General features: G+C 38.2%; 1 protein-coding gene across 2 annotated transcripts in view; it reads left to right on the forward strand.

The window, feature by feature from the left end:
- The first annotated feature begins 287 nt into the window (after nucleotides 1–287).
- Nucleotides 288–24,790, forward strand: part of LOC113664144 (putative ATP-dependent RNA helicase DDX60) — a 30,996-nt gene continuing 6,493 nt past the window's right edge. The window contains exons 1-36 of one of the 2 annotated variants that reach the window (XM_089200890.1): nucleotides 288–418; nucleotides 3,025–3,134; nucleotides 3,637–3,738; nucleotides 4,605–4,728; nucleotides 6,555–6,724; nucleotides 7,220–7,626; nucleotides 8,357–8,458; nucleotides 8,759–8,887; nucleotides 8,990–9,148; nucleotides 9,514–9,691; nucleotides 10,326–10,478; nucleotides 10,789–10,903; nucleotides 11,012–11,127; nucleotides 11,780–11,958; nucleotides 12,060–12,108; nucleotides 13,023–13,217; nucleotides 14,750–14,943; nucleotides 15,694–15,822; nucleotides 16,056–16,205; nucleotides 16,489–16,611; nucleotides 16,896–16,991; nucleotides 17,299–17,414; nucleotides 18,067–18,152; nucleotides 18,521–18,687; nucleotides 19,119–19,223; nucleotides 19,461–19,583; nucleotides 20,096–20,271; nucleotides 20,629–20,814; nucleotides 20,952–21,054; nucleotides 21,411–21,563; nucleotides 22,034–22,138; nucleotides 22,659–22,859; nucleotides 23,260–23,364; nucleotides 23,570–23,714; nucleotides 23,823–23,938; nucleotides 24,563–24,716. In XM_089200890.1, the coding sequence (XP_089057016.1) occupies nucleotides 3,026–3,134; nucleotides 3,637–3,738; nucleotides 4,605–4,728; nucleotides 6,555–6,724; nucleotides 7,220–7,626; nucleotides 8,357–8,458; nucleotides 8,759–8,887; nucleotides 8,990–9,148; nucleotides 9,514–9,691; nucleotides 10,326–10,478; nucleotides 10,789–10,903; nucleotides 11,012–11,127; nucleotides 11,780–11,958; nucleotides 12,060–12,108; nucleotides 13,023–13,217; nucleotides 14,750–14,943; nucleotides 15,694–15,822; nucleotides 16,056–16,205; nucleotides 16,489–16,611; nucleotides 16,896–16,991; nucleotides 17,299–17,414; nucleotides 18,067–18,152; nucleotides 18,521–18,687; nucleotides 19,119–19,223; nucleotides 19,461–19,583; nucleotides 20,096–20,271; nucleotides 20,629–20,814; nucleotides 20,952–21,054; nucleotides 21,411–21,563; nucleotides 22,034–22,138; nucleotides 22,659–22,859; nucleotides 23,260–23,364; nucleotides 23,570–23,714; nucleotides 23,823–23,938; nucleotides 24,563–24,716 (5,020 nt within the window). In that variant the 5' untranslated portion in view covers nucleotides 288–418; nucleotide 3,025. Of the gene's footprint in view, nucleotides 419–3,024; nucleotides 3,135–3,636; nucleotides 3,739–3,964; nucleotides 4,045–4,604; nucleotides 4,729–6,554; nucleotides 6,725–7,219; nucleotides 7,627–8,356; nucleotides 8,459–8,758; nucleotides 8,888–8,989; nucleotides 9,149–9,513; nucleotides 9,692–10,325; nucleotides 10,479–10,788; nucleotides 10,904–11,011; nucleotides 11,128–11,779; nucleotides 11,959–12,059; nucleotides 12,109–13,022; nucleotides 13,218–14,749; nucleotides 14,944–15,693; nucleotides 15,823–16,055; nucleotides 16,206–16,488; nucleotides 16,612–16,895; nucleotides 16,992–17,298; nucleotides 17,415–18,066; nucleotides 18,153–18,520; nucleotides 18,688–19,118; nucleotides 19,224–19,460; nucleotides 19,584–20,095; nucleotides 20,272–20,628; nucleotides 20,815–20,951; nucleotides 21,055–21,410; nucleotides 21,564–22,033; nucleotides 22,139–22,658; nucleotides 22,860–23,259; nucleotides 23,365–23,569; nucleotides 23,715–23,822; nucleotides 23,939–24,562; nucleotides 24,717–24,790 lie in introns of those variants that run through there. The other variant, XM_089200891.1, reaches the window with a different exon arrangement.

Below are 24,790 nucleotides of genomic sequence, written 5' to 3' on the forward strand. Positions count from 1 at the left end.
CACTGAAAATGAAATCCTTTCAAGTTAAATTTTAGAATAAAATAGCCTTTCAGAAGGATTACCTTTGAAATATTTTGGAATTTGTCACGGAGATTGATCTAATGTTGATTTAAATTTCAAAAAACGCTATAGCTATTTTATGACACACACCCAGGGAAATTTCCAATCGACTAGCTTGACGGTAAATACTCCCTTGCGTGATCTTGCGTGACACAATGTGCGGCGTGATTTAACACCGGAAGTTGACCACCATAATTTCGCAGAAAACAAGCCCTTAAAGTATTAGCTTTTTGCATTTGACTCTTTCACTCTGACGGACACCGTCCGTGTTAAGTCGCCTTCTGAAGAACTCATCAAAATATCTTTGGTTCTTTTGGACGAATTTAACGCTCGGTCGTTGACGAACCTTCGTTCTAAGGTAAGCTCTGAAATAATTTATAGAAGTAAGTGTATAAATGTTTCCCCACTCGTGTTCTATCAATAACAAGACGAGTTTGTATTAAATACTGAAAACTTATTACATCGTAGAAAAGACAATCCGGTATGAGTTCTTGGTTTCATTTTGGTCTCTTAGGAAAGTGAGCCAGCAAGAACACACTAGGCCATTTGTCTGGAGACAAAAACAAGTTATGAATATGATATCGATTTAAAGTGCTGTGTCCCTGCTATCTCTATTGCTGGTGTTCAGTGTCACGCCATTCAAAATAGATCAAAATAAAAAATAAAAACCGTTCAATCGATTTAGTCTAGAATCTGGAAATAGAAAGAAGCTAGATATGTAAAGACTCTCGCCAAGATTCAGGTCACAGCAATTTTTCTTACGGAAGATATGAGGAGAAACGTTTTTCCCAAATTTATAGAGATTTGTATGGAGCCGCCATGCTGGTTCCCACCCAGATGGGCACCAACATGGCGGCCGGAAACCAGCAGAAACATCTGTCACTGAGTTTTGCTACAAAAGCGTGAATTTATCTCTTTAAGAACTCATAAACGTAACAATAATACTTTATTCTAATACAAGAACTGTTCAGATAGCTGAATTTCCCTAAATAAGTCACCTTTTAAACCAACATAACAGCTCTCTCGCTCGTCATGAAAAGGCCACGTCACGCAAAAGCTTAGAAATTCAAGAGTAGTCTATCACTAAACCAAGAACCCATTTGGAGTGAAAATTTGTCTGAATATTAGTTTTTAGCTGCTCTAATACATCATGAAAGTAAAATCTCAGGAGGATCAATAGTTCTGAAGTCTGAAATTTAGTGACGTCACGTGAAAACCAGCAATTTTTGTACAAGAATAGTTGATGAGAACCGAGAAAACTGAGTGTTACGAGATAATCTGAAACCTTTTTCCTTTCGATTTCGAATGAAAATTACCGACCACGTGTTATATCCAGTTCGCATTGTAGAAATTGAATTAGGAACCAGTTGTCCAACACGTGCTTCGAGGGGAAGATGTTGTGGATCGCCTCTTGATTATTAAATAATAGAAAACTTGGCAGGTATTTTCAGTCAGAGAAAAATTTAAGGTTACTTTCCACCTTCAGAGGCAGAAAAAAATAGATTTTTCTCTCATATGACTATTCTGAATTCAAACATTTAACCTAGCGTTTCCATTTAAAAAAATTTCTGAAATCTTTCAAAGCACCCGAAGCAAATAAAGTTCATAAATCAGGAAGGTGTCATAATGTCGGACCTAGGCGAATTCCCCGGGGGGAATTTTGGCGGCAACCGCTTATGTTTGAGCTCGATTTTCATGTTATTTCCATATTTTGTTTACATCGTGCACTTGACTTAATTCACTCATGGAAGCTCTTTGCTTTAGAAAAAATTGAAAGCGGGAGAAAGTCCCTGGTTAAAAAAAAAGGAGGTAAAAATTTTCGTACAGCGCATTATGCATTCAATTCTTAGATAGAGAAAACAATAACAAAACAATACATTGCCATTGGGAAAACAGATTTGTTTTACAATAGTATGGGGCTGTGCGGAAATTTTATCTAAAAAGAGAAGAAAAAAGAAACCGACCTGAACGATCACGATAAAAGAAATGTCGGTAATGGGTTACTTTTCCCGAGAAATTTTGATCTATCGTCTTTGACGCCAGAAGGTCCCTTTGTCTCAGAGGTTTGCGATTTCAGGAGGCGAGATAATAATCTCTTGTCGTGGCGCTAGTTGTTTGCGAACCTTTATGAGGTAAAATTTCTCATTGGATTTTGGGAGGAATACATACACTCTGAGCGAATTAATAGGGTAAATAGATATGACCGATTTTCGTCAAATTTCGTCAAAACATCCCAAGAGACGAACGAAAGTGTGTCGAGAAATTTTGATATTCGAAATATTTGTCTGGTGGTGTCCATTTACGCAATACACCTCGCATGTTTCAGCTACTCCAACTTTAGATGTCGATTTCAGAATACAGAAAAAGCCTGACGTACTTTGGTCGATTGATGCCTTGAAGATTAAACTTTACAGCCATTTAACTCGTGCTGCGGCGTCCGATACCCGATAAATTCAATTGAAGAACCCTCAGTTGTTTCACGCCTTACCGGCTCCTGACACTGCTTTAAAGAAAAGTCGCTTTAATTATATTTTTATTGTAAACTGCAGTTTGTGAGCTTTCTTCTGATGTATAGTTTACGAGGATTTTTCGTAAAACTAGTGCGCTTACGAATTTTTAAGGTTGAATTAAGTCAACAGAGATATTGAATATTTATCAGCACACCGGTGGAAACTGAAAATAAGCTGACATTCAACTCGCAGATAGATTTTGGAATAATGATCGTCTTCTTTGCTTTTCTTCGTCCTACGTAAATTAACGAGTGAAAAATCTACTGCTTGTCCTTGTTCGTCATGTCTCGAGTTTGAAATTTGAATTTGGAATAAGAGAGTGCCCAATTGCATTGTTTGTTCCACATAAAATGACGAGTGCACCACGTGCTATCCGTTCATGTTTTTCATTGCAGGCATTTTGGTTGGCGAATATTTATCTATTAGTGTAGTTCAATTCAGTTTCCCTTTTCAGGATGGACGAAGAAGGCGAAGAATACAATTCCACCTCTGATTGCGACTCTGATATTTCCGTTTCCGACTCAGAAAATGACAGACATGAAGACGACGATGGTGAAGAACTCTGTGAGAAAAATTTATTTTTTGTCTAAGTGCTGAAAAATATGTTAAACATCGCTGGTATGTACGTGTTTTTCGAGTATTTGACCACTGATGCCACTGAGCATTGCGAATGAATATTACTTTTCAGTCACAAAACACAGACAATCTAAGTTGTATTCATTGCCCTTGAACAAGTTTGGAATTTTTAACCGATGAGAAGTTATAGCTGTCCGAAGTAGGCATTCATTTTTAATCATCATGATACGAGATCTGACATTGACAGATCTTCAGAGAGAGCTCTCCTATTTTCCGAGAATTTTCGGCTTGTGGCAGAAGAAAAGTTTTTGGCGGTTTTGGTTCGATTTGGGCAGTTACATAATAGACAGAGTCTTTTTAAAAACTCGACGAATATCATCGTAATTACCTAATGACTCAAACACGTTTTACTCTGGTTTTTCTGCTCTTTGGCCTGAAGTTTGAAGTTTCCTTTTTCTTTCATCCTTTCTTTTTTCCTCTTTTTTGACAGCGGATCGAGAAGACGGAGAGATTCAACTTGAAGATGAAGGCTCGGAGAGCGGTGAAGAAGAGGAAGAACTGGAAAATGAAGAAGTATCATTATTCGATGAGAGTAAGTGCTACCTCGTAGTAATGCCTGCGCAGAATTGCCTCGTACTTGCACAAAATAAGACTGAATGCGAGAAGACGGATAGTATTAGGGAATTTCAGCATCAAGGGCGTAGCTTGTTTTTTTCAAAGTGGGTGGAGGGTGACATCGTGTCACACCTAGAGTACCATCTGATTGTCGTTTGTTCCAATAGAAGTGACAATTTAAGTTTGCATATTGCACACTTTAGAATGCCACCCTGGAGGAGGGGTCACAAGCACACAGCTGCTCCCACAAGCAATTATGTTACGATAGGGGCGAACGACAAAAGTAAAGTTTTTTGCCCACTTTTCCTTTCATTTTTAAAACAGCCATGCAGAAAAATGGCGTGAAAGATCTTATTCAAAACAAATGAAAGTATTCTCCCTTTATTGTACAAACAAATCAAAGCAGACGTTGAAACATTCAATTTAGCTCAACTGCATGGCAACAACAAATGATCCGAGTCAAGTGAGCCTTTTCTGTTATGTCTTGTCCATTTATGACATAAAGTGTACAATTTCAATTTATGATTGTGGATACTGGTCTGATTCTCAATTTCATAAAAAAAAATACTTATTTAATCAGAGGGAAGCATCGTGATCTTTAGTGGAAAAGCTGCTAATACAAAGCGACCAGGAACTGTTTAAAGGGGTCAATACACAAACATTCCATTTCGATTGCAAGAAAAGAGCTATGAATTTTATTTAATAAAGCTGAAATCACTTTTCGTTTCTTATGATATGATTGGTTGATTTTATCAAACCCAGCAACTTAAGTGGCATTGGAATGACCCTGATGAATTTTCCCGATTTAAAATACTTTATTTAATAGAGATTTCTTTGTTAAAGTTGCAGCCTCAGAAATGCCAATGGCAGAAGATTCTGATGAAAATGACTCTAAGCCGAAACTCGACATTGGCATGAATATGCGCCGTGTCAGTAAATTTTACGGCGGTCCAAAAGTTAGGCCACAGTAAGTATGGCTAATTATTGTTTTTTTAGAGGGCACGGTAACGAATCTTGCAATCTGATTGGTTCTTTACCCGGTCAGTATTTTCCTATCTCTGCCCACGGGCCACGGTAACGCTTTCGTGAGTCGCCGAGTACATCCCAACTTTCGTTGTCATTTTTCATAAATATACCTCGTTTTCCGGCTGGGCAGTATTTTTAAGCAAACACGTCGGTCACTACCTCAAGCCGATAAATAACTTATGAATCCTCTCTTTTCTCTCTATCAAATCACTTTGGTTGACAGAAATATATTGGTTTCAGAATGAATTTGTATAAACAATAGTGTCATTACGTTGGTTGACAAGCGGCCTAAAAACCTTCTGCAATTAATTTTAATCGTTCACAAAAAGTACCCAGAAAGTTGGAACGTGAGGTATTTGGTTACAGTTAAACTGAACGATGGAACTTTCATTCATTTAATATCTGAATTTTCTCGAGCAATTTGTCCATAGTGAAAGAGTGAGCGAGGTTTTAATTTAAGTTCTACAACAAATATACGCTCCTGGTGAGTCTTTCCAATTCCGTTCAATTTGGACATTTGTACCTTAAATTGGACAACAGAAATTGAAGGAATTTTTTGAGAAAAGGCTGCATTACATTCCCTTGTGTCTCGTTGGAGTGTGCCGTTCGAATTTAGTTTTTGTAAAGGAAAGATTAGAGTTAAACACGCCATTACAGCAAACAAACGAGCAATTTCTCACAACTTCAAAATAAAAAGATTGAATTTACTCACAATTAATTTCCTCGCCGTTTACTTAATGAACAGAGGTAAATCTTCGTACATGAATGAATCGTCGATGAGAGTGAATAATAGTTTCCGTTAGATCATTAACTGATTTTGAAGAAAACATTGTCGTGACAGTCCTTGCCAAACTAGTTCTGTTGGTTTTCAAATGTTCCTTCGCTTTTCTTTTTCTTGCGCGCTCTCTAATTGACAGGTGTCAGATTGTGACAGATACTTGTAAAAATAATGTTTCAAAGTTTGTTTGGAAGCCTTTCAAATCACCTTTATCGTTACGGAAATGAAAATGTTTCGCTGAGGCATCTCTCTCTTAAATTTGCAAAAAATTTTTCAGTTTATGGAAGATCTTGCCGTATTTACGGCCATAAATCATTCGGGTTCTTTCGGAAAGAATTTCGTCAAGTTTAAAAACAATAAATATGTTTTTTACCGGCTAAGGGTCGGTCCGTATGGTGAAAAACTGTGACCTCGGTCTTGAAAATGCTACCTTCGGCCTACGGCCTCGGGCAGTATTTTCAAGACCTCGGTCACAGTTTTTCACCATACGGACCTCCCAGCCGGCAAATAACATATATATCAGTTACTTCCGTTGTTTGATTGTTGTTTTATAAAGGTGTTTTTTGAGCTTTTTCTACTCGGCGTCAGAAATTCGCATTCCTCTATTTTTACTTGCATGCAAGTGAGATACGAGTAAATTAGTGACTTTCCCTCAACATCTTCGACACTGTAAGAGACTGTAAGATCTCTTTTCTCTAAGAACCACTTAGAGAAATATTGTGAAAATGAATTTGTTACTAGAGACAAATTAAAATAAATTTAAGATTATTTGTGTAGTAAACTGCCACATTGGAACTCTAAATTGTTCGTGATGCTTTACAATTTGATTCTGCTTTGACTCGGAATTCCTCGACCAGTCAGGCTGGTCAAGACAGACAATGTATTAGGTTTATCTACAGCACGAGTCGCGCGTGCTTAAATAAGCAGTGTGGGTGTCATTCAGTACTCAGCCTTCCAAACGGGCAAAATTTTTTTAAATGAATTTGTAGATATCTCAACATTCTGACAGACTTTGTTGATGCGGAGATTTTCCTGATTGATGGCGACTCTTTGCTGTTGGAGCTTCTTTGCCAAAGTAGCCTGGACTGGCAACATGGCGGACAGTTTCTGCATCTCACCTATCTACTTGAACGATTCCTCCAGTATTTTAAAGATAAAGGTCAGTGCAGAAAACAAGTTCAGAAAATTATGATGTGAGTCAGAATGCAAAAACATTAAAAAAAAGTATAATAATGATCGCAAGAACGAAATGAGCTCAACTTGTGAACCTAAAGATATAAAAAATTATAGCCAGGTTATAGCTGAGGAGATGTTAGAAGCCCTTGACAGGTAACTGTAGGATGATGAGGATGTTTCCAGTGACCGTGAAGGTGTGAATGTAAACGATAGTATTAGATCGACGGAGGTTGCCCAAAATCGGAGGCTCGCGGAATAGAGGTTGCTAAGATGAGACGAAATATTTTTTTGTCATCTGTTTCACTAATTTAGCAGGAACACAAAATGCCGGCTAAAGGCGGTATTGGTTTCGCAGATCAGTTGATCATTAACTTGTATGTGATACTACCACTGTTTACCTGTAAAATGGTATTAGTTTTCAGTATTTTTCTCTTCTTTCCCTTCAGTCATCTAACCATGCCATTTCTTGTTTAACTAGGTGGTGTTTTCCACGTTGTCTTTTTCAAAGAAGTGGAGATCATCTGGAAAAGTCGACCATCCATGCTGTTGGCACGACAAGCTCTAATTCTTCATCTTCAGCACAACACGCCTTTCATAACTGAGACTTCAATAGCAAGTGTTTGGGACAAGCATTGGAAAGAGTTCATCGATTGTAATATTCCCGCATTTCTGGTGTTAACTGACGCGGAAAATGTTCCATGGAAAAAGACTGGAGAGACGAAAATGCTTGATGAGGCAGTGAAATTTTTCTTCCGATGTCTTCTGTTACACTGTCTTGGACAAGGATTGAATTGTGTCTTTATCTCAGGCGTCCAGATGACCGCGACAAAAGTGATGGGATATTACAACGAGTCCACGTCAGAACATGGATTATTCTTCAGAAAGGTTAGAGGCAAGACTTTTTTAAGGAATGTGAAATAATAAGACACCAATATTAGCATCAGAGTTTGTGGCGTGAAGCAACATCCGAAGCTTTTCCTACTTATTAAGAATGTTTAACCGAATGCAAAAGTTGGACCAAAATTAGAATTTCCAGACTCTGTTTAATGTTATAGCTAATACATAATACCTAATACATATTATCCCAATACCTAGTATTTGTAAGCACGAAGATTAATGTCAACATGTTGTAATTGTATGTGAATATTTTATTATATAAAATTGTGTAAAATTGTTTGTCAACCGTCTGGCTTGCCGTGATTAGCTCTTCGCTATTTGCAAGCTAGTTTAGTAATACCCATCTGATGTGAACAAATAAAACTTGAATGAATGAATGAATAGCTAAATTTTTTTACGTCAGGATTCTAAGCTATGTTTGAAAGTAATACATACCGCGTTCCAAGTCTCCCTTTCAACAACTCAAGAGCTTGCAAAGCTTTATAAAAAATGATTGACTCACGAAAGAACATGGGGAATACAGGTACCGTCAGTGTCACTCTAGATCTACAAGGGTGATCGTTATAGGTAGTGAAAGAACTTTAGAAAAGCCCTAGATAATGAAAAGAAAAATTTGTGTTTTTATGGACTACATGATTTGAAAGCGAAAAGTTACTTATCGTAAAAAGATGTTGACTTCACTAAAATAACTTACATGTGCATCATTTCTTGTTCATAGTATGGTAAAGCAGTCCGTGATACGTGGGATTGGTTGATGGGGTATTGGCGCCGTCAATGTACTCAGGAAAACATCGCCGGATGTGTAGTAACAGAAAATCAGGTGTGCAGTGTGGTTAACCCTTTAAACCCTAACATCAGTATGTATATTCTCCATACTGTTCTCTATAAATTTCCTAAGGTGCTGACAAGGAGAATTTGTTTGACAATCAAGAACTTCTTAAATTAGTCATCATTTTCTTTATTCTCCTGACCTTAATGTATGATTCAGGGGTGATATTGTAAGGAGAAATTAGATGCAAGTCACTCTTAGGGATCAAAAGTTAAAGAGATGTTCATTTGCCACCTTACATGTTCAAATCTAATATATCTTACTTTATTTCTATTGTTTGTCTTACCTCAGATTGATATCCAGTCGGAAGTTCAAGTTGCTCTTCAATCTCCACCACAAGGTGGATGTCGGGAAGTTGCCACAATCCTTGCTTGTGTGCAGGTCCTCTTACTTCTACTTCACAACGACAACATTAGTAAGGCAAGTAACACACACTTGACATGTGTTTTAAACTTCGAACTTATTAAGAAGGTTTGTGCGCGAGTACAACGACAATCTCTGTGTAATTTTGGTTCCATGCAGGATACGATGAAGGCTGCCGAGGATAAGGTCAAACTTTTCCTTCTTCAGTCTGCACTTCTTAAGAAACTTCCGTTGAAGTACAGAGCTCATACCGTAAACAGTTCTTTGTTGGACGAATTTTGCAAAGCGAAAGATGGCAAAGTTTATCCCTTTCACGAAGTAAGTAGATGAGATCATTGTAACTTAACCTAACGTGGGAATCACGTGATAATCCTTCCTCTATTTTTGAAATAGGTATTGCGCTTTACAGTGGCTTGACCACCATGTATTTCCCCCCCAAAAATTAACAGTGACTAACATCTAATTATGAAATCCAAACATTCCCACTGCCCTTACGCCCTCCCATATAGAAAGAGTAGAAAGGGTTTTTTTTTGTCTTGAAAGTTTAGGTGCTAAAGAACATAACTGTCCTGAAATAGGCGCCTCTCATGTTTTCTATCTGGGGTCGGTTCTGAGAGTCTACATTTATGTAGTCGTGTTTGAGATGTATTAGTTAAAGGCAGCTTGTTTATATCGTTTGACAGATCCATACGAGTTTATGGCAGATTTTAAGGGTGATAGAATCAGTTTTGAGAGATGCTTATAAAGACGACAGTGCCGCGAATGTATTAGACATGACTTCAGTGGCAGATCTAATGGACGGACGCCTAGTCCACACTCTCTTCTGGCTTATTATGAAACAGATATCCCAGGGATCAAAAGGTCTGTTGTCAGATTGAGTCTAAGAATTACTGACAAATTTCTTAAAACAAGCCGGTCATTGAGAAATGATTTAGGTCTTAATCATTTTTTTTTTCTGTTTTCTTGGCGTCACCTTTAAGCTATTTAGCAAACTCTTTTTAAAACTTCAAATTTAGTATTATGGAAAGTTAGCCCTTCCTCAGAGCGATTGGGGGAATTGTGGGTTGTGTTTGTGTTTATGTGCGTCATTCATTCATTTGTCACCACATTCCCACTTATAGCGTAGCTCCACTTTCTGCATATACTCTCCCACCGACGCAGCACCACAGTTTCTTTAGAAACTTACCCCCTTTATTCATTTGTGTAAGACTTCGTCTGATAATTAAAAGCGGGTCTCACTCATCTCATGTCTATCACCAACTTAGTGTTATCTGGGAAATAGATGCTTCTGTGTTAATTACCTTCATTAAGGCCTACTTGTTTCAAGTAAAACAAGGTACAATTGTTGTTAACAGGCCGCGTTGTCTTGCTAGATGTAAACTGCTATGAATATGAAAACATAGCGATCTTTCGCCCTTGGTCATACTCCGTTCTTTCAAAGACTTCGAGGTATAACCTTACGTACTTACACTGCGTGTTTTACCATATGCATTAGACCTCAGTCTACCTCAGGATGTTAAACGAGATGTTGAGTCTGCATGGGAGAAAGTTGTCGCTCTTGTGAATGGATCATGTCATTCACATTCTCTAGAAAGTCAATTTTTTCCATTGTTTGACGGAAGTTCTACAAGTCTTCATCACGAGGAAAGTAAGTAACATTCGACCTAGATTTTCCATTGTAGCTTTCTGCACATTAAAAACAATCACTTGGATTTGAATGGTTCCTGCAGTATTTCTCGTCCCTTTCTTGTTTAAAAGAAAGTTTTAAACTTTTGTCTTTCGGGAACAAAATAGTTTGTAGTTCAAAATGGAAAGGGAAAGAAAATATCAAATTTGGTAGTTGCAAGTTTCAATAAATCTAGTTAGTTCATTTTGTTAGAATGATATTTTTAAAGGTACCGTCTGGCTCTGTCAGAATCTTGACGGCCATCTTCTGAAATTATCAGTTGTTGTTTCAGGAACAAATCCTGATCAAGTCTCCGGCGCGAAGCTCAAAAGGCTACTTGACGTTGAAAGTGTTCTTGTGAATGAGTATGTTGGTGATATTAGATCAAGAATTAATGCCATGGCTGGGTAAGAACATGCAACAATGTTTACGTCGTTCAAAGAACCCTGCATGTTTTACTTAGTTGCGTGAGAAAATACGCTCTTCAGAGAAGGCTTTTCAATTTTCTCCTTTAGAGACGAGACCGAAGACGAAGTGTTACTGATTGGCAAAGAATTTGACGAGCAGTACCACTGGCATTCTCTCAGGCCACTATCTGATGATTACGACAGGACAAAGCAGACTTTCACAGGTGAGGCCATACTCTTAAAAAAATTGTCGTTCCTGATTGGTCGATGAAGAATAGATAAACAGATTATAGGGTGCATTACGGGATTTCCGCCGTGCGCTCTTCCGAAATTTAAGCTTTTAAAGATGAATAAAATAATTTCATTTATAAACATTTTCGGAAAAAATTAAGAATGGTTTGGCAGTAACAATAATTGTGTGAAATGATCAATCAAAAAACTAGCGAGCACATTCTGAACAATTCCCCCAAACACGTACAAATTAAAATAGTGCCTATTGCAAATTTTTTTGAGAAAAGAATCAACAAAAAATTGCAATAGCTGCTCAAGCTTTTTGTAATTATCAGTTAATCATATTGCTTTAAAAAGTTTTCAATCGCACTCGTTTACAGTTCGTGAAATTACGAAAACTTTCAAAACATTACTCACGCCCATAAATCAAGAAATGTATTCGCGTTCATACGACTTCTTATACTTAACACTGAGGTCACTGGATTTAACAACTTGACAGTTTTACTTGTCATATTGAGCTTTTTAATTTACCTTTTACGTCCAACTTCTTTCTTAATTTTTTTTAGCTGGAAAAAACCTTTACAAACTACCGTAAGCCATTTGTTGCAAACTATGAACTAAAAATTTCACTAATTCGTTCTTCAGATAAGCCTCCGACTGATCCCAAAGAGAGAAAGTGGTATTTAAAACAAAAGATGAAGTACGTTCGCTATCAAAGATTTTACGGAAACTCTCTTGTTGGTGGTGTGGACAAAGCGAAAATTATAACCGTCAAGGAAGAGGTCGCAAAGAAGAAAAAAGGAAAGAACAAGGATGGAAAGCTGGTGGGAATCTTTGTTATTATCAAACTTAAGTTTAAATTTTTTGCCCCAATAGTTTTTTGTGTGATCAGCCAGATTCAACTCAGGAAAATTATTTTTTGCAGGGAGAGAAAGCGAAACGAATCATCGAACAGAACGATAAAAAACGCAAAGGTTTGTCGCTTATATAATTGATATTAAGATCGTATCACGTACTTCCCTCAAAATAAAGGTTTCAATATTTTGAGCACATCTAAAGTACTGTAATTGGGCAACACAATGAGAATTTCACATGGTATCTTTACCACATTCCTAGGGCATAATATGAAGGTTGACGTGGCTGAATATGGGATTGAACAAATTATTGAGTTCTTCAATCATGTCATTAGCAGTCGCGCTTCTTTGTAACTCGGATCAGTAATCAGTTACTCATGGTTTGTTGAATACCGTATTTCCTCGAATAAGCGCTTAGGCACTTTCTAAAAAATTCTGCTTAAAGAAGAGGCGCTTATTAACAGGAGGGCGCTTAATCGAAGGGGGGGGGGTGGGGGAGGGGGGGGTGCGCAGCAAAAGTACAAAAATTAAAAGAAAAGATGACGCACATTAAGAACTTTGCAAGCACATGGAGATGCAAATAACTAGAACAGAAAAGGAAGCATTGTCCTGTACTTATTCCGTCGTAGCTGAAGCTTACAAAGTTATATCATGACGTGGCAATAGAAAAAGGTTTTTCTAAAATAAGTGAGGAAGGATTGGGGGGGGGAGGTTATTCGAGGGGGGAAGCTTTTTTGAAACGATGGCCTTTGGGTGCGTGCTTATTTCAGGGAGTGCGCTCAATAGAGCATGGATGCTTATTCAAGGAAATACCGTGCGGTATTTGTTAAATGTGAAAGTTTGAACTTAGTTATTCAGCTTTCAATAAGGCAAACTTCTGTCTGGTGTATAGTATAGGTTGTAATAAAAAAAAGCAGGGTATGGACGGCAAAAGTTTGGCGAAAGATTCTTCATAAGGATTTGTTCACCCGCTTCAAAATTACTGTTAGGGAAACTATCGAAAACATGTCGTTTTTTACTCAAATTTTCCGCAGACGAAGAAAGAAAAAAAGATCAAGAAAAATGGAACAACTTTCTTAAAGACATTGACAACAATCTGAAGAAGGATAAATTCAGCACTGTTTTGCAGTTAGTCGATAAGTATCTTGAAGATTGCAAAACTCCCGAACTTTATCTTCAAGCGCTGATGAAAAAGGCCCACAGTTGCCTTGGAGCCTGGCAGCAGACAAGTAGGTGAAAGAGAAAAAAGTGAATCGCTTTTCACCCATAAGGGGGGTCTGAGTATCCCGTATCCCATTAATTCTTGTGGTTCGTATCCCTATAATACTACCATGATGACGTCATTGAGCGTGATATGTTTTGGTACTTTATAAAAAAAACACATTTTCCTGGGGCGTTTCGTATTTCAAATATTTGTTCCCTCGGTGGTCTGTTGTCGCACGGCTCTACTGTTGTTGTTCAGGTCTAATATTTTGGTCCATCGTAAACTAAGAGTTGGATTTGAGATCTATAGCACCCTCCCAGTATAATTTGCACTTCGTAATCAACATGTTAAAGTTCGGATTGGCGAAGCTCTTTTGATCTACACGATTTGAAAAACAAACTGGACTGCCGGCGATTTAGTGTTGGTTTTCCTTGACTGGCTGTCGGTCAATTAGCCACATCATTTTAAGTTGTTTTTTGAACTAAAATAATCTGAACTGAAACTATGTACCGTAAATAGTTACATTCAACTCATTCTTGTCCTGGAGAAGCGGTAAACAGGTAAGGAATTGCTTTTGTTCATCTGTATCTATTGCAAAAACTCGTCAAAGGGGAAATTCTTGCTCTGGTGTAAATCGATTGCACTGAAGCTCTAACTTGTAAGTTCTTTCGCTTGTTGATCTACTCCTTAGACACTTAAGGCCTGAAGAAATGACTTGAGGTCCTTAGGAATTACCATTTCATTACGGGTTTTTCCTCTCCTTTGTAAATACACGCTGTGACCTCGTGCAGAATTTTCAAGGCCGTCATGATCGAAATGACTACAAATGATTAAAAAAGCAATCGCACGAGCCCAGTGTGAGGTCACAACGCGCGAAAGTGGCGCGAAATGGAAAAAGCTGTGGGGGAGGGGGGAGTTGTTCTGGGACAAGAGCCGATGTTGGCACCTATTGTCAAACTGACAATATTTAATGGAAAAATGTAAAAAATACTCGCATTTGAAAGTATTTTTTTCCCTATTTGTGCCATCTATATTGACTAATAAACTTATTTTATTCTTTTAAAAAATGAGAACTTTGATCTTCGATATCCTAGAACCTTTTTTTAAACATCCCGTATCCCTTTAATTTTCCGCCCAAATATTCCGTATCCCTATCATTGTTTTACCCAAGTATCCCGTATCCCGATAACCCCTAATGGGGCCTCGTTTCTCCATAAACTTTGTCGCCTAGGTAAAGTAGGAGAAGGAAATTTGAAAAATGAGAGTTATATTTATCAATAAGTAAAAGAACGTTTGACAGTTTGTCTCATGAATTTTAAGAGTAAGGCTAATAAACCGTGTATTGACATGCTCCTAAGGAGGAACGTGTCCTGTTTCATTGGCGTGTTCTGAAACCACCGAATTCTGAATACAAGCAGTATGTAGCTCTTATTCATGTTTTTTTCTTTCATCACTCTCCCGTTTTCCCCGATGTGTATTCCGGATCACTTTTCATCGTCAAGTTTGAGTATATAAAAAAATTACCCAAACCAAACTGCAGCCAATTTTATTTTGTAGGAGCTGCTGACGCTGGATCTAATGACATGAAATATCCTGTCCTGTTACTGAAGAGTGTTCAGAAAATAGCTGAAGACTTCCACAGCCTTCTTACCGACAAAGAAAAAAAGAAATTGGCTGGATTTATGCGGAAGCTAGGATTCGATGACATCGCAGCCACGCTTTACGATCTACCGGAAGAAAGTGAAAGAAAAGTGCGTATCGTCAGATAAAACGAGCTTGGCTTTATGTTATTTCTTTCTCTGTATGTAATAATCAGGAGATAAATAGTGTTATGAAATTTTAAGACGTCAGTGCTACAACGCACTCGTATACTCAAACATATTACAATATGATGTCCGCTTATGGTGCACATACCGTTTTTTAAGTAATCTTGGAATTTAAGATATTGCCTCAACATTGTGCCCCAACTTGAGACACAATTGTTGAAAGTGAATGATTCTAAAAAAGCTGTGGTGACAAATTCCCGCAGAGACGTGGAGGTAAAGTGGTCAACTACCGCTATTGTTCACAGCGACTCCTAGCAGAGTTTACTCAGAGGGCTATTTAGTGTGAGAAATCTCACTTTTCCGTGTTTACATGGCTTTATCTGAAGAACTGAAGAAGGTGACTGCTGAATTTTAATCAGCTATACTCACGTTAAACTGAAATGCAGTTAAGGGCTTTGCTTAAGTTCGAGAATTCTCCCTGCGTTCTACGTGTTTAGATGAGGGTATCTAAACACGGAAAAAGCCCCTTATTGCTTTGATAAAATAGTTTTGCGAAATGCACGCGAATCTAAAAAGCCGCAACCGTGTTTACATACTCTAAACTTGACAAGCCTATTGACTAATGGGAGTGCGCGTACCATCTCAATTGTTTCATAAAAGTGCACTGTTTAACTCAGGATTTAAGTGAATTCCTCTTTGATCTTCTGACTATTTGAGCACAATTTATCACCTAAGGCTCAACAGCTATCGGTCCACACCACAAGCGCAAGATTCCAACTTGAATGCATGGGCCATTTACTCAAGCGGGAAACAAGAACTGATCGTGACTCAAGGGTCGACCACTTCATTCCAGATACATGGCAGGTATTATATATTTTTTTATTGCATACATATACGAAAATCTCTCGAAACAAATCGTCGAGGAGAAGAATAGGTGGTTAAGTTAAGTGAAGAAAAGTAATTAAAATGCTTAAATGCTTGAATTTCAGTGGAGGCATTTTCAGAAAAGGACCAACAAAATCTCCCTCTGTGAATTTCGCTTCCTTGTGGTTTTCTATTCATTTTCTTAATTTTGTGGTCATTCAAATATTTTCCAGCGTGAACTTCTTGATGCTGTGGACAAGAACGAGTCAGCGGTAATAGTGGCACCCACCTCGTCGGGAAAGACTTTTGCCTCTTACTACTGCATGGAGAAAGTGCTGACTCAAGACAATGATGGTGTGGTGGTCTATGTTTCCCCAACAAAGGTATAACGTTACCAGTTACAGCCATTTAGTTTATCAAGTTCTCTTGAATTGATCCTTAATGGCTGACGACCCTGTCTCGTCACATGCAGCTGCCTAAAGGCATGTGGTCTCGTGCACTGGATCTGGCGTAGACTGATTTTGTGCCTCACTATGGCATCTCGTCTAAGACGTGTTAAGGATGTAACGTCTGTATGGTATGGTGACAAATATCTAATACTTATCTTAAAGTTATTCTGGTGTCTGGATTATGTGGGTATTAATAACTGATGCATTGATCATTTAGGCCTTAGTGAATCAAGTTGCTGCTACAGTTTACGCTCGCTTTCATCGTAAACAGCTTCCAGAGGGAAGGGCGGTGTATGGTGTTTTCACGAGGGATTATCGATTCAACACGTTGAACTCTCAGGTAAGCAAACGTGACAAGCAACACTCAAGACAAGAAGGAATCTCATAATTTCCTGAGCAAACAAAATACACAAAGTCAACGACAAACAACATTCATAATGAGTTATCTTAACATAATGCAATTAACATGAATTCTTCCATGGAATCATTCTCTGATTAAAAACTCGTTCAGTTGATATTGTACTTTTCCCCTTTTGAAATTTCTCTCCATTTGGCTCGTGGATTTAAGTTTAAATCGGTCTTATAGAGTAACTTTTTTCAGTTCTGTCTTTTGATTCCCTGCAGATCCTTGTTACAGTTCCTCAATGTTTGGAGATACTTTTTCTCTCGCCTCGTAGACAGGATTGGACAAAAAATGTTAGATACGTAATCTTCGATGAGGTAAGATAATTGAGAACTTTTCTGAAAGTAATTTTTGCATAATTACTTTTTAATTTTTCCTAATGAAGTTTCAGCTTGGAGGGATAGAAGATCTATTTTCCCTAGAGATACAAGGCGAAAATAGTAAGAGTTGCTTTGAAGTCGTTAAAATGTTTTTCCAGAGATTCGAGGTGACAAAAGTTTACTTTTCAAGCTGAATAAACTTTCTGGTATCGTTTAAAGCCAATAAAAGAAGATTACTGCTTCACCTGCGCACTCACTTAGGCTATACCTTAGCCGAAATTCCTCCCTTATCTTTAAAATGCAGGTTCACTGTCTTGGTCAAGAGATAGGAGCTGAAGTCTGGGAGCATCTTCTTCTTCTCATTCGCTGTCCCTTTCTGGCGCTCTCGGCAACCATTGGAAATCCAGATGACCTTACAAGGTACGAATTGATGTTGTCAGGGTGAAGTCTTATATGAATTGCCTCTTTGACCTTGCGGGTGTAGTAATAAGGGTCACGATCAATTAACTTTACTTCGTTCCAGAGTGGCTTGTTTCCGGTGTTGTAGGCTAGCTCTGAAACGACGGAGGTCTCGGTACGGGCGAGTCGGATGTCTCGATCGTGCTCCTTAATTCTGTATTGCATAGGTCTTCTAGTCTCTCCGATGTACACCTCGCTGAATTCACAGGGAATCCTGTAAACTACGCCATCTTGTTTAACCGGGTTGACAGCGTCTTTCGGTAGTACTAACGGAGATCTTAGCGTAGTCTCCGACTTGAAAACAGCGCGTACGTCTTGTTATTGTAGGCAACGGCAACGGCAACGGCGAGGCTGTTCGGACACCTCTTTTGACATAAGGTAAAACCGCAGTAGCTTTGAACTCGTTGGCGGGTTCGGTGCTGTTGTTTGGTTTTCCGGTCTAGGTAAGTTTCTGCAAGAAAGAAAAAGAAAAAAGAAAGGAAAAAAATGTGTACTATTGAATCCTACGAAATTTTCCCATTACGGCGATATTAAAACGATGTTAACGTATATAAGTTAGTCGTGCATTTTCAAAGTAAATCATGAGAAGAATCATATGTCATTGGTTTTGTAGGTGGTTGCAAGCCGCTCAAAACTTTCGAGAGCAGCAAGACAAACAAGAAAATTGCCCGATGAGGAAGTCCTACAGAATCAGACTAGGTTAGGCGAAGAAATGAATTTGTTGCTTCAGAGAGCAATAGGAAAGTCTTTCGATGGTCTTTCCAATCTGCAATGCTTGAGTTTGCGCATTGGGGTTGACTCAAAGCAAATAACAAGTCAATTTAACCTTATCTAGATAATTAGGTTTGCAAAACGGCCTATGAGACGTAACCAACTGACCTAAGACGTTGGCGAAACGACCTAAGACGTTAGCAAACTAATCGTTATCAAAACGTCTGCAATTCTTAAACCATATTGATATTGTAAGGAAAATTCTTTTTTTGGTTATTCCTGAGAGTGAGATGGTCAACGAAGGTGATCCCCATGCCACACAGTTGGCTAATAACATATTTCTGGTATATTTTTAGTTACCTTTCATGAACGATACTCAGATCTGGAAAAAAATGTATACCTTCCGAGTCCTAGCAATGGTGGATTTTCTGAAGAGTCCATGGGATACGAAGGTGTTTACGATGTCAAAGCTACAAGAGAGTTTGTGAGACTTCACCCTTGTGCTCAGCTTGGAGCAAAACAGGTGAATAGTCAAGTATAGAACTGCCATAGTTCAGCTTGAAGAGAATATCCGTACGTTTTACTAATATACTGAAGAGACCTACGAATTCGCAAAAAAAAAGAAAAGAAATGGAAACTTACCAAACGTAAGGATTCTAGGTCCATGAGTTCTCAAATGTAATATTTTGATATTGGTTTATATTCATCATACTTATAAAAGATATAGAAACTATAAGGTAAATATATTACTTACATAGATCGATAAAAAATTAATCATCATAAATGCTTTCTGATATTAAATGAAAGTCTCCTACGATAACTTACTTATCGCTTTTGTAACCTCCGTAGGTCCAATCTTACAACTGTATCTTTACTGCAGTTCCTATGATACGTATTTTAGATCTTTTGCTTCCATACCTCTTTCAGTAATATTTTTTGGCTGTTTCCAATTAGCTACAAGAGAATTCCTTCCCAAGGGATATGGATTTCACCCCTCAAGAATCTCTACAACTTTTTGACGTCATGGCTAAGCACTGGCCAAACAAAGAATCCTTGCAGGTAAGTTGGTAGCTTTTAAATAACAATCAATCTTACACGTTACAGTTGCATGCCTGAAGCTGTAGATATTAGTCGTAACAAAGGCTAGGTCGCATCGTTCTGGGCGACTTTTATTCTTGCAAAGCTGAAGTAAGACTAGATTCTACAAAGTCTCAAATAATGATGTTTTCATACTGATGGCCCAAAAAATACCGCGACTAGGTGACCGAGGCTTGTTATTTTGTGTTTTCTTTAAAGAAACTTTCCCCCGAGAGGTACTTCGAGAAAAATAAGTTCATTGACAAGAGCTGCGCACGACAGTACGAGAAGGACCTGAAGAGAGAATTCAAGTCTTGGGCCGATGAAAAACATCTTGAGAAGGTGAAGGGAATCTTGCGAAAGGATTCGTGGCACAGTGTTTGTGATGTGGTTACAATGTTTGCCATTGCTTTGATAAAATAATTTTTGTTGACGCTGATTTAAGCCCTATAAACCCTAGCCTTTAGAGTCCTTGTTTTCTGTTTATCACTCCACGTTACTATTTAAACGATAATTTGAGGTATTCGTGTCACTAGTAACAACACGATTGTGTAACCTGACGTCAGCGAGACACAAATCTGTTAAATTCTTTGCATGATTTCTTCGTTGTATCAGTGATACATTATACGGGGGCCCTACGGACGCCCTGGCCCATAAGAGGTACGATGTTTAGGTGAAATAACATTTTAATGGCATAAGCTGGTATTTTCTACAGCTCTTCATATTATTTCTTGTGAATTGTATCTCTACGTTCTATACTCTTGGACTCGCAAAATTAATTGATTTTCTAACTTTAGTATAATTTCTGCTGTTATTTTTATCATCATTATCAAGTTTTTTTTTTGTTGCTTCAGGTTCAAGCCGTTATACAGTCGCTGAATTCAGTTTTGTTGGAGAAACAGGCCTCGACTGAAGAGGAATGGACACAGCTTGGAATGGCTTCGTTGGGAAAATTTTTCATTTGGAGCAATTTCCCAAAGCTCGTGGAACAGCTCAAGGCTCAAGGAAAACTGCCCGCTCTTGTTTTCAGGTAATATACATACTGTTTCATCCAAGGAAAGGAATTTTCGTTCAGTGACATGCGTAACAAGGGATTAAGGTTTAACTTTAATTCGGTTTTAAAGTGTCAGCCACACTGAAGGAAAAAGAGAAAAGAAAGAAAGAAAATAGGCAAAAGGCAAATGACGATCAGAATGTCAGTTGGGACGATGCATATAATTTTGACTCATTCTCCGAAAATAAAAATGCGAACGTTCAGAACAAATCACAATTACATAATGAAAATTCATGATATGTGAGAGGTGTATTAAAAAAAAAACTAAGTAAATGCCGAAAAAGCTATCTCGCTCAGTGGGCGTTGTTATGATATCACTCTGTTTTTAATCAGCTTTGACCGCATTTTTTGCGAAGAGTTGGCATTTGGTCTCGCTCAGCACTTTCGAAAACGAGAGAAGCTTATTAAAGGCCAGAATAACTGGAAAGACTTGAAAGTTGCCATAAAGAGGGTACGAAAGGCGGAAAAGAAATTTAAAAGGCTGAGAGATGGAGAGGCAGAGAGTACAAAAGAAGAAAGGTAAACTGGAGTTATTCAAATATTAACTGCTTTATCTCGTCGAGTGTTATTCAGATTCCAATCAACATGTATGCGACCGAATCCATCATGTTCTGATGACAAATGTTATAAGACTTGAGGGCTTGTTCTCTTAACAGATTGTGCAGGCAAGTAGGACAACAGTATGAAAAAGACTTTTCAGTCTTAACTGGTCCTATACCAGAGTGTACATTAGCCTTTACACACGAAATTGGAAACGAGGTAGGGAGCATCCGACGACTATTTAATATTATTCAACAATTTTTCGCTGAAGGCGAAGTGAATATTTGTGAAAAAATACCTGAGACGAGGTCGAGGGGATTATTCAATGATATTCACTGAGCCTGAGGTGAATAATTGTTTTAGTATGATTAGAGGAGGGTGATCATAGCGAGGTGACTATAGCAAGATACGACCAATCAGAGCGCGCGCATCACTATAATCGCCTGAGCAAAGGAAAAAGATTGATTATAACAAAAAGAATGATCAGACTACACGTTATGTGATAAAAAGACCCCCCAGGTACAGACGTTACTGATAAAGTTTGCCTTTACTAAGGTTGGCCATTTACTCTGTAGGATTTACAGAAGATCATGGGTCGCATTTGGTCTGTGCATGGTTACTCACAATTAAAGAATGCTTTAAGACGAGGAATCAGTTACCATCACGCTGGACTGAAAAACAGAATTCGCTGCTGCGTGGAGATGCTATTTAGAGAGAAGTATCTTCAGGTATAATTTTATTGACTGCTTGTTCCTAGAAACGAAGGTGGACGTTTAAGTAATAACGTGGAGTAATATTTTTTTTCTACTGAACCTCTGTCATCGTAAATAGCACTGAGGCATCGCTTTTTCTTAAAATGATTGTTTAAAATATGAATTAAAAGAATGTGTGACTCGGTTAAAAAAAAGAAATACATACGAAATATCAGAAAAATATGAAAAGGAATGGTACAGTGGCCTCATCGCTATTGCACTAGTTTGGTTTGCTTTTATCAACTGCAAACCGTGGCCTTTGTTATACAAACTTTTAAAATTTTGGTTAGTCTCTTTTTTCCCCCTTATTTTACCTTCCTTTTGTTTTGTTTTTTCTTTTTGCGCACAGCTTACCTACGAACCTCACCGGTTGTAAACGTTTCGATAAAAAAAAATATAGTAACTTAACAGTGTACAGAGACTCGGAGTTTTTCCACTCCTTTTAGGTCGTTACAGCAACAGGAACCTTGGCCCTTGGTATTCATATGCCTTGTAAAACGGTCGTATTTGCTGGAGATTCACCCTTTTTAAACTCCTTACAGTACAGACAGGTGAGTGCACTTTTAAAACACAAGTTTGTATTCCTACAGAAAAACAAATCGTTCCCACAGACAAGCGAACCCACTGAAACAGCAGGTGTCTGTACATGTAATTTCATGGAATGCAAATGAATGAAGCAGGCAGGGCAGCTACTTGTTTCCAACAAAAAAAGTACCCTAAAAGATAGCAATCACCACAAATAAGACACAAATAATTTTGGATGTAGCTCTCTTTGTCTGTAATAAGCAACCTTTCTAAGAATGATATCAGTACGGACAGAGTACTTTCTAGTATCTATCTTGCATGAAAGTAGATCTAACAGTATCAAGGGGTCGTTATCCCCTCACTACTCCTATCAGACTTCGATACTCATTGAAGCATTTCAATGAGAATGACTACATCACTGTTCTGCCATCATGATTTTGTCCTTTTTTTGTTCCTTTTTTCTTCTTTAGGCAGAAAGAGATAATTTTTATCTACAATGAATCTAAATTAAGACTTGATCTTACTCTCTCATCTATCTAATTTCAGATGTCTGGCAGGGCAGGTCGCCGAGGTTTTGACCCTGTGGGAAATGTAGTGTTTTTTGGAGTTCCTTTCCGTAAAATTCAACGTCTTATCACAGCCAATGTTCCAAAGATTGTTGGGAACTTCCCCATTAACGTATCATTGGTGTTGCGCTTGCTTCTGATGATATCAAAGGGAGATGATGTAAAAGATGCTCTCACGAAGGTTTGTAGGAAAGACACCTCCACATTTCTTCTCGAATATTTCGCCTATTCCTTTTGCGCTAGATACTTGTACGATTGTTGCCAGCTTTTATCGATAATCAACTCTCTTCGTGCTGAAGGCGATGTGAATTGTGTCGCACGATAACAGTTACAGCTTCTTTGAAGTCTTTCATAGAATACTTTCCTTCCTCGTCCTCAGCTACGAATAAGACGAGGAAATGTACTACTAGAACTTATATCATTGCAGACAATCTAAAACGTACAGATGAGATTTTACGAAATTTACGTGAAACAATGGTCAGTTCTTAGTCTTATTTACACAGAAATATGCAAAATCCCAACTGATCGTTTCTCAATCAATTCATGAACACACTAAGTTATGTATGTACTCTTATTTTCAGGCTCTCTCACTGCTGTCGCACCCTTTCATCTCCATTACTCACCCCGGAATGGAGGGCCAGATTAAGAAACATTTCTTATTCAGCGTCGAGCTTCTTGCCAGATTGGTGAGTGTCAAAATCAGATTATTTCTACCGCAGAAATGAGAAGCAAGGTAGAAATATTTTGCTAGTATCAGTTATCCTTGTTTTCCTTGGTTACCAGTTTGTCTATGTACTTCAAGTTAGGTGATCACATACTCGCTCTTGCAGTTCAACAGTCTTACTATAAACTTTTAAGCTCGCTCAAATCCTGCAAACCTTTTCTTTGCAGGGTCTTATAAAACAAGAAAACGGCGCTCCTCAGGAGATGGCAGGACTGGCGACACATCTTCACTATCATGAGCCCTCAAACTATGTGTTGGTCAGTTTTCTTCAACGCGGTCTCTTCCACAAGATTTGTCAGCCGGGAAAGAATGGTAAGGACTATTTATCTTCCTTCAGAGTACAAAATATTCATAGCCTCCAACCAAAGGTTATGGAAGATTAGAATGCTTATGATATCATACTATTGATCGCTATCACAGGAAAATTCTCAGACGACGTGTTGAGAAAGATGGTGCTCGTTCTAAGCCACTTGTTCGGCAGACGATACCTTCACCCTTCATACAAACGAGCGGTCCATTTGTGCCCGACGTCAAAAGTATGTTTTTGTAAATTTTGAAAAATGTAAAGCTGTTTTAACACGCTTTATTGAGCAAACTTGTGTTAGTTTTTGTCATTTGGTATGAATGATAACGTATCATCATAACAAGTTTGGTCATTATTATCAATCGATCTTGACGCCCGCCTTCATGATCACCCAGAATATATTTAATCATTCCGTTCTTTAGTGCAGTTAAATTTGGCCTTTCCTGAGAAGTACCCATTAAGTGGCGGGATAGAAGAGTAATACAGGGCCTGTATCGGGAGAGAGACATTTCTATCTTAACCAACAAATAAGTATTGCAGAAGAAAAGTACTTAGAAAAATTAAAACTTATGAGAATGTCTAGACAACGCTCTGGCACCGGTTTTTCAAGGGGTGGATAACGCTATCCGCTGGATAAATCTCTATATGGAGGATAGCGTTGTAAATTTTGTTGACATTTATCCACATGGATAGCGAGTTATCCATCATTTGAAAAACTAGGCTTAGTTGTTTATTGACTGGTCGTTGTAGAGAGATAATTTGGCATTTACCGCACACTTTTGTGACCGCAGTCGTCTTGGAGTTGCTAAAGTAAGAGTAAGTGTCTAAACCGTTCCTCAATCTCATCCCTTTCAAGGTGATTTTGGAGGGTCTTCCAGATGAATTTGCTACGGCTCTAAGAGAGTACAACCGGCAAGTCACAGATGTCTTTAGTCAGTACCTCACTACGGTGGCTGCAGACCTCGAAAAGGAAAAAGGAGAGGAGAACAAACTCCCTTTATCGGGCATAGGTAAAATACGATCCCTTATTATTTTTTGTGACCATTTTTTTTACCAATGGTCGTCATACTATGAGTTGTTGGTT

Source organism: Pocillopora damicornis, chromosome 3 (genome assembly GCF_964200805.1).
Source record: "Pocillopora damicornis chromosome 3, jaPocDami1.2, whole genome shotgun sequence".
NCBI lineage: Eukaryota > Metazoa > Cnidaria > Anthozoa > Scleractinia > Pocilloporidae > Pocillopora > Pocillopora damicornis.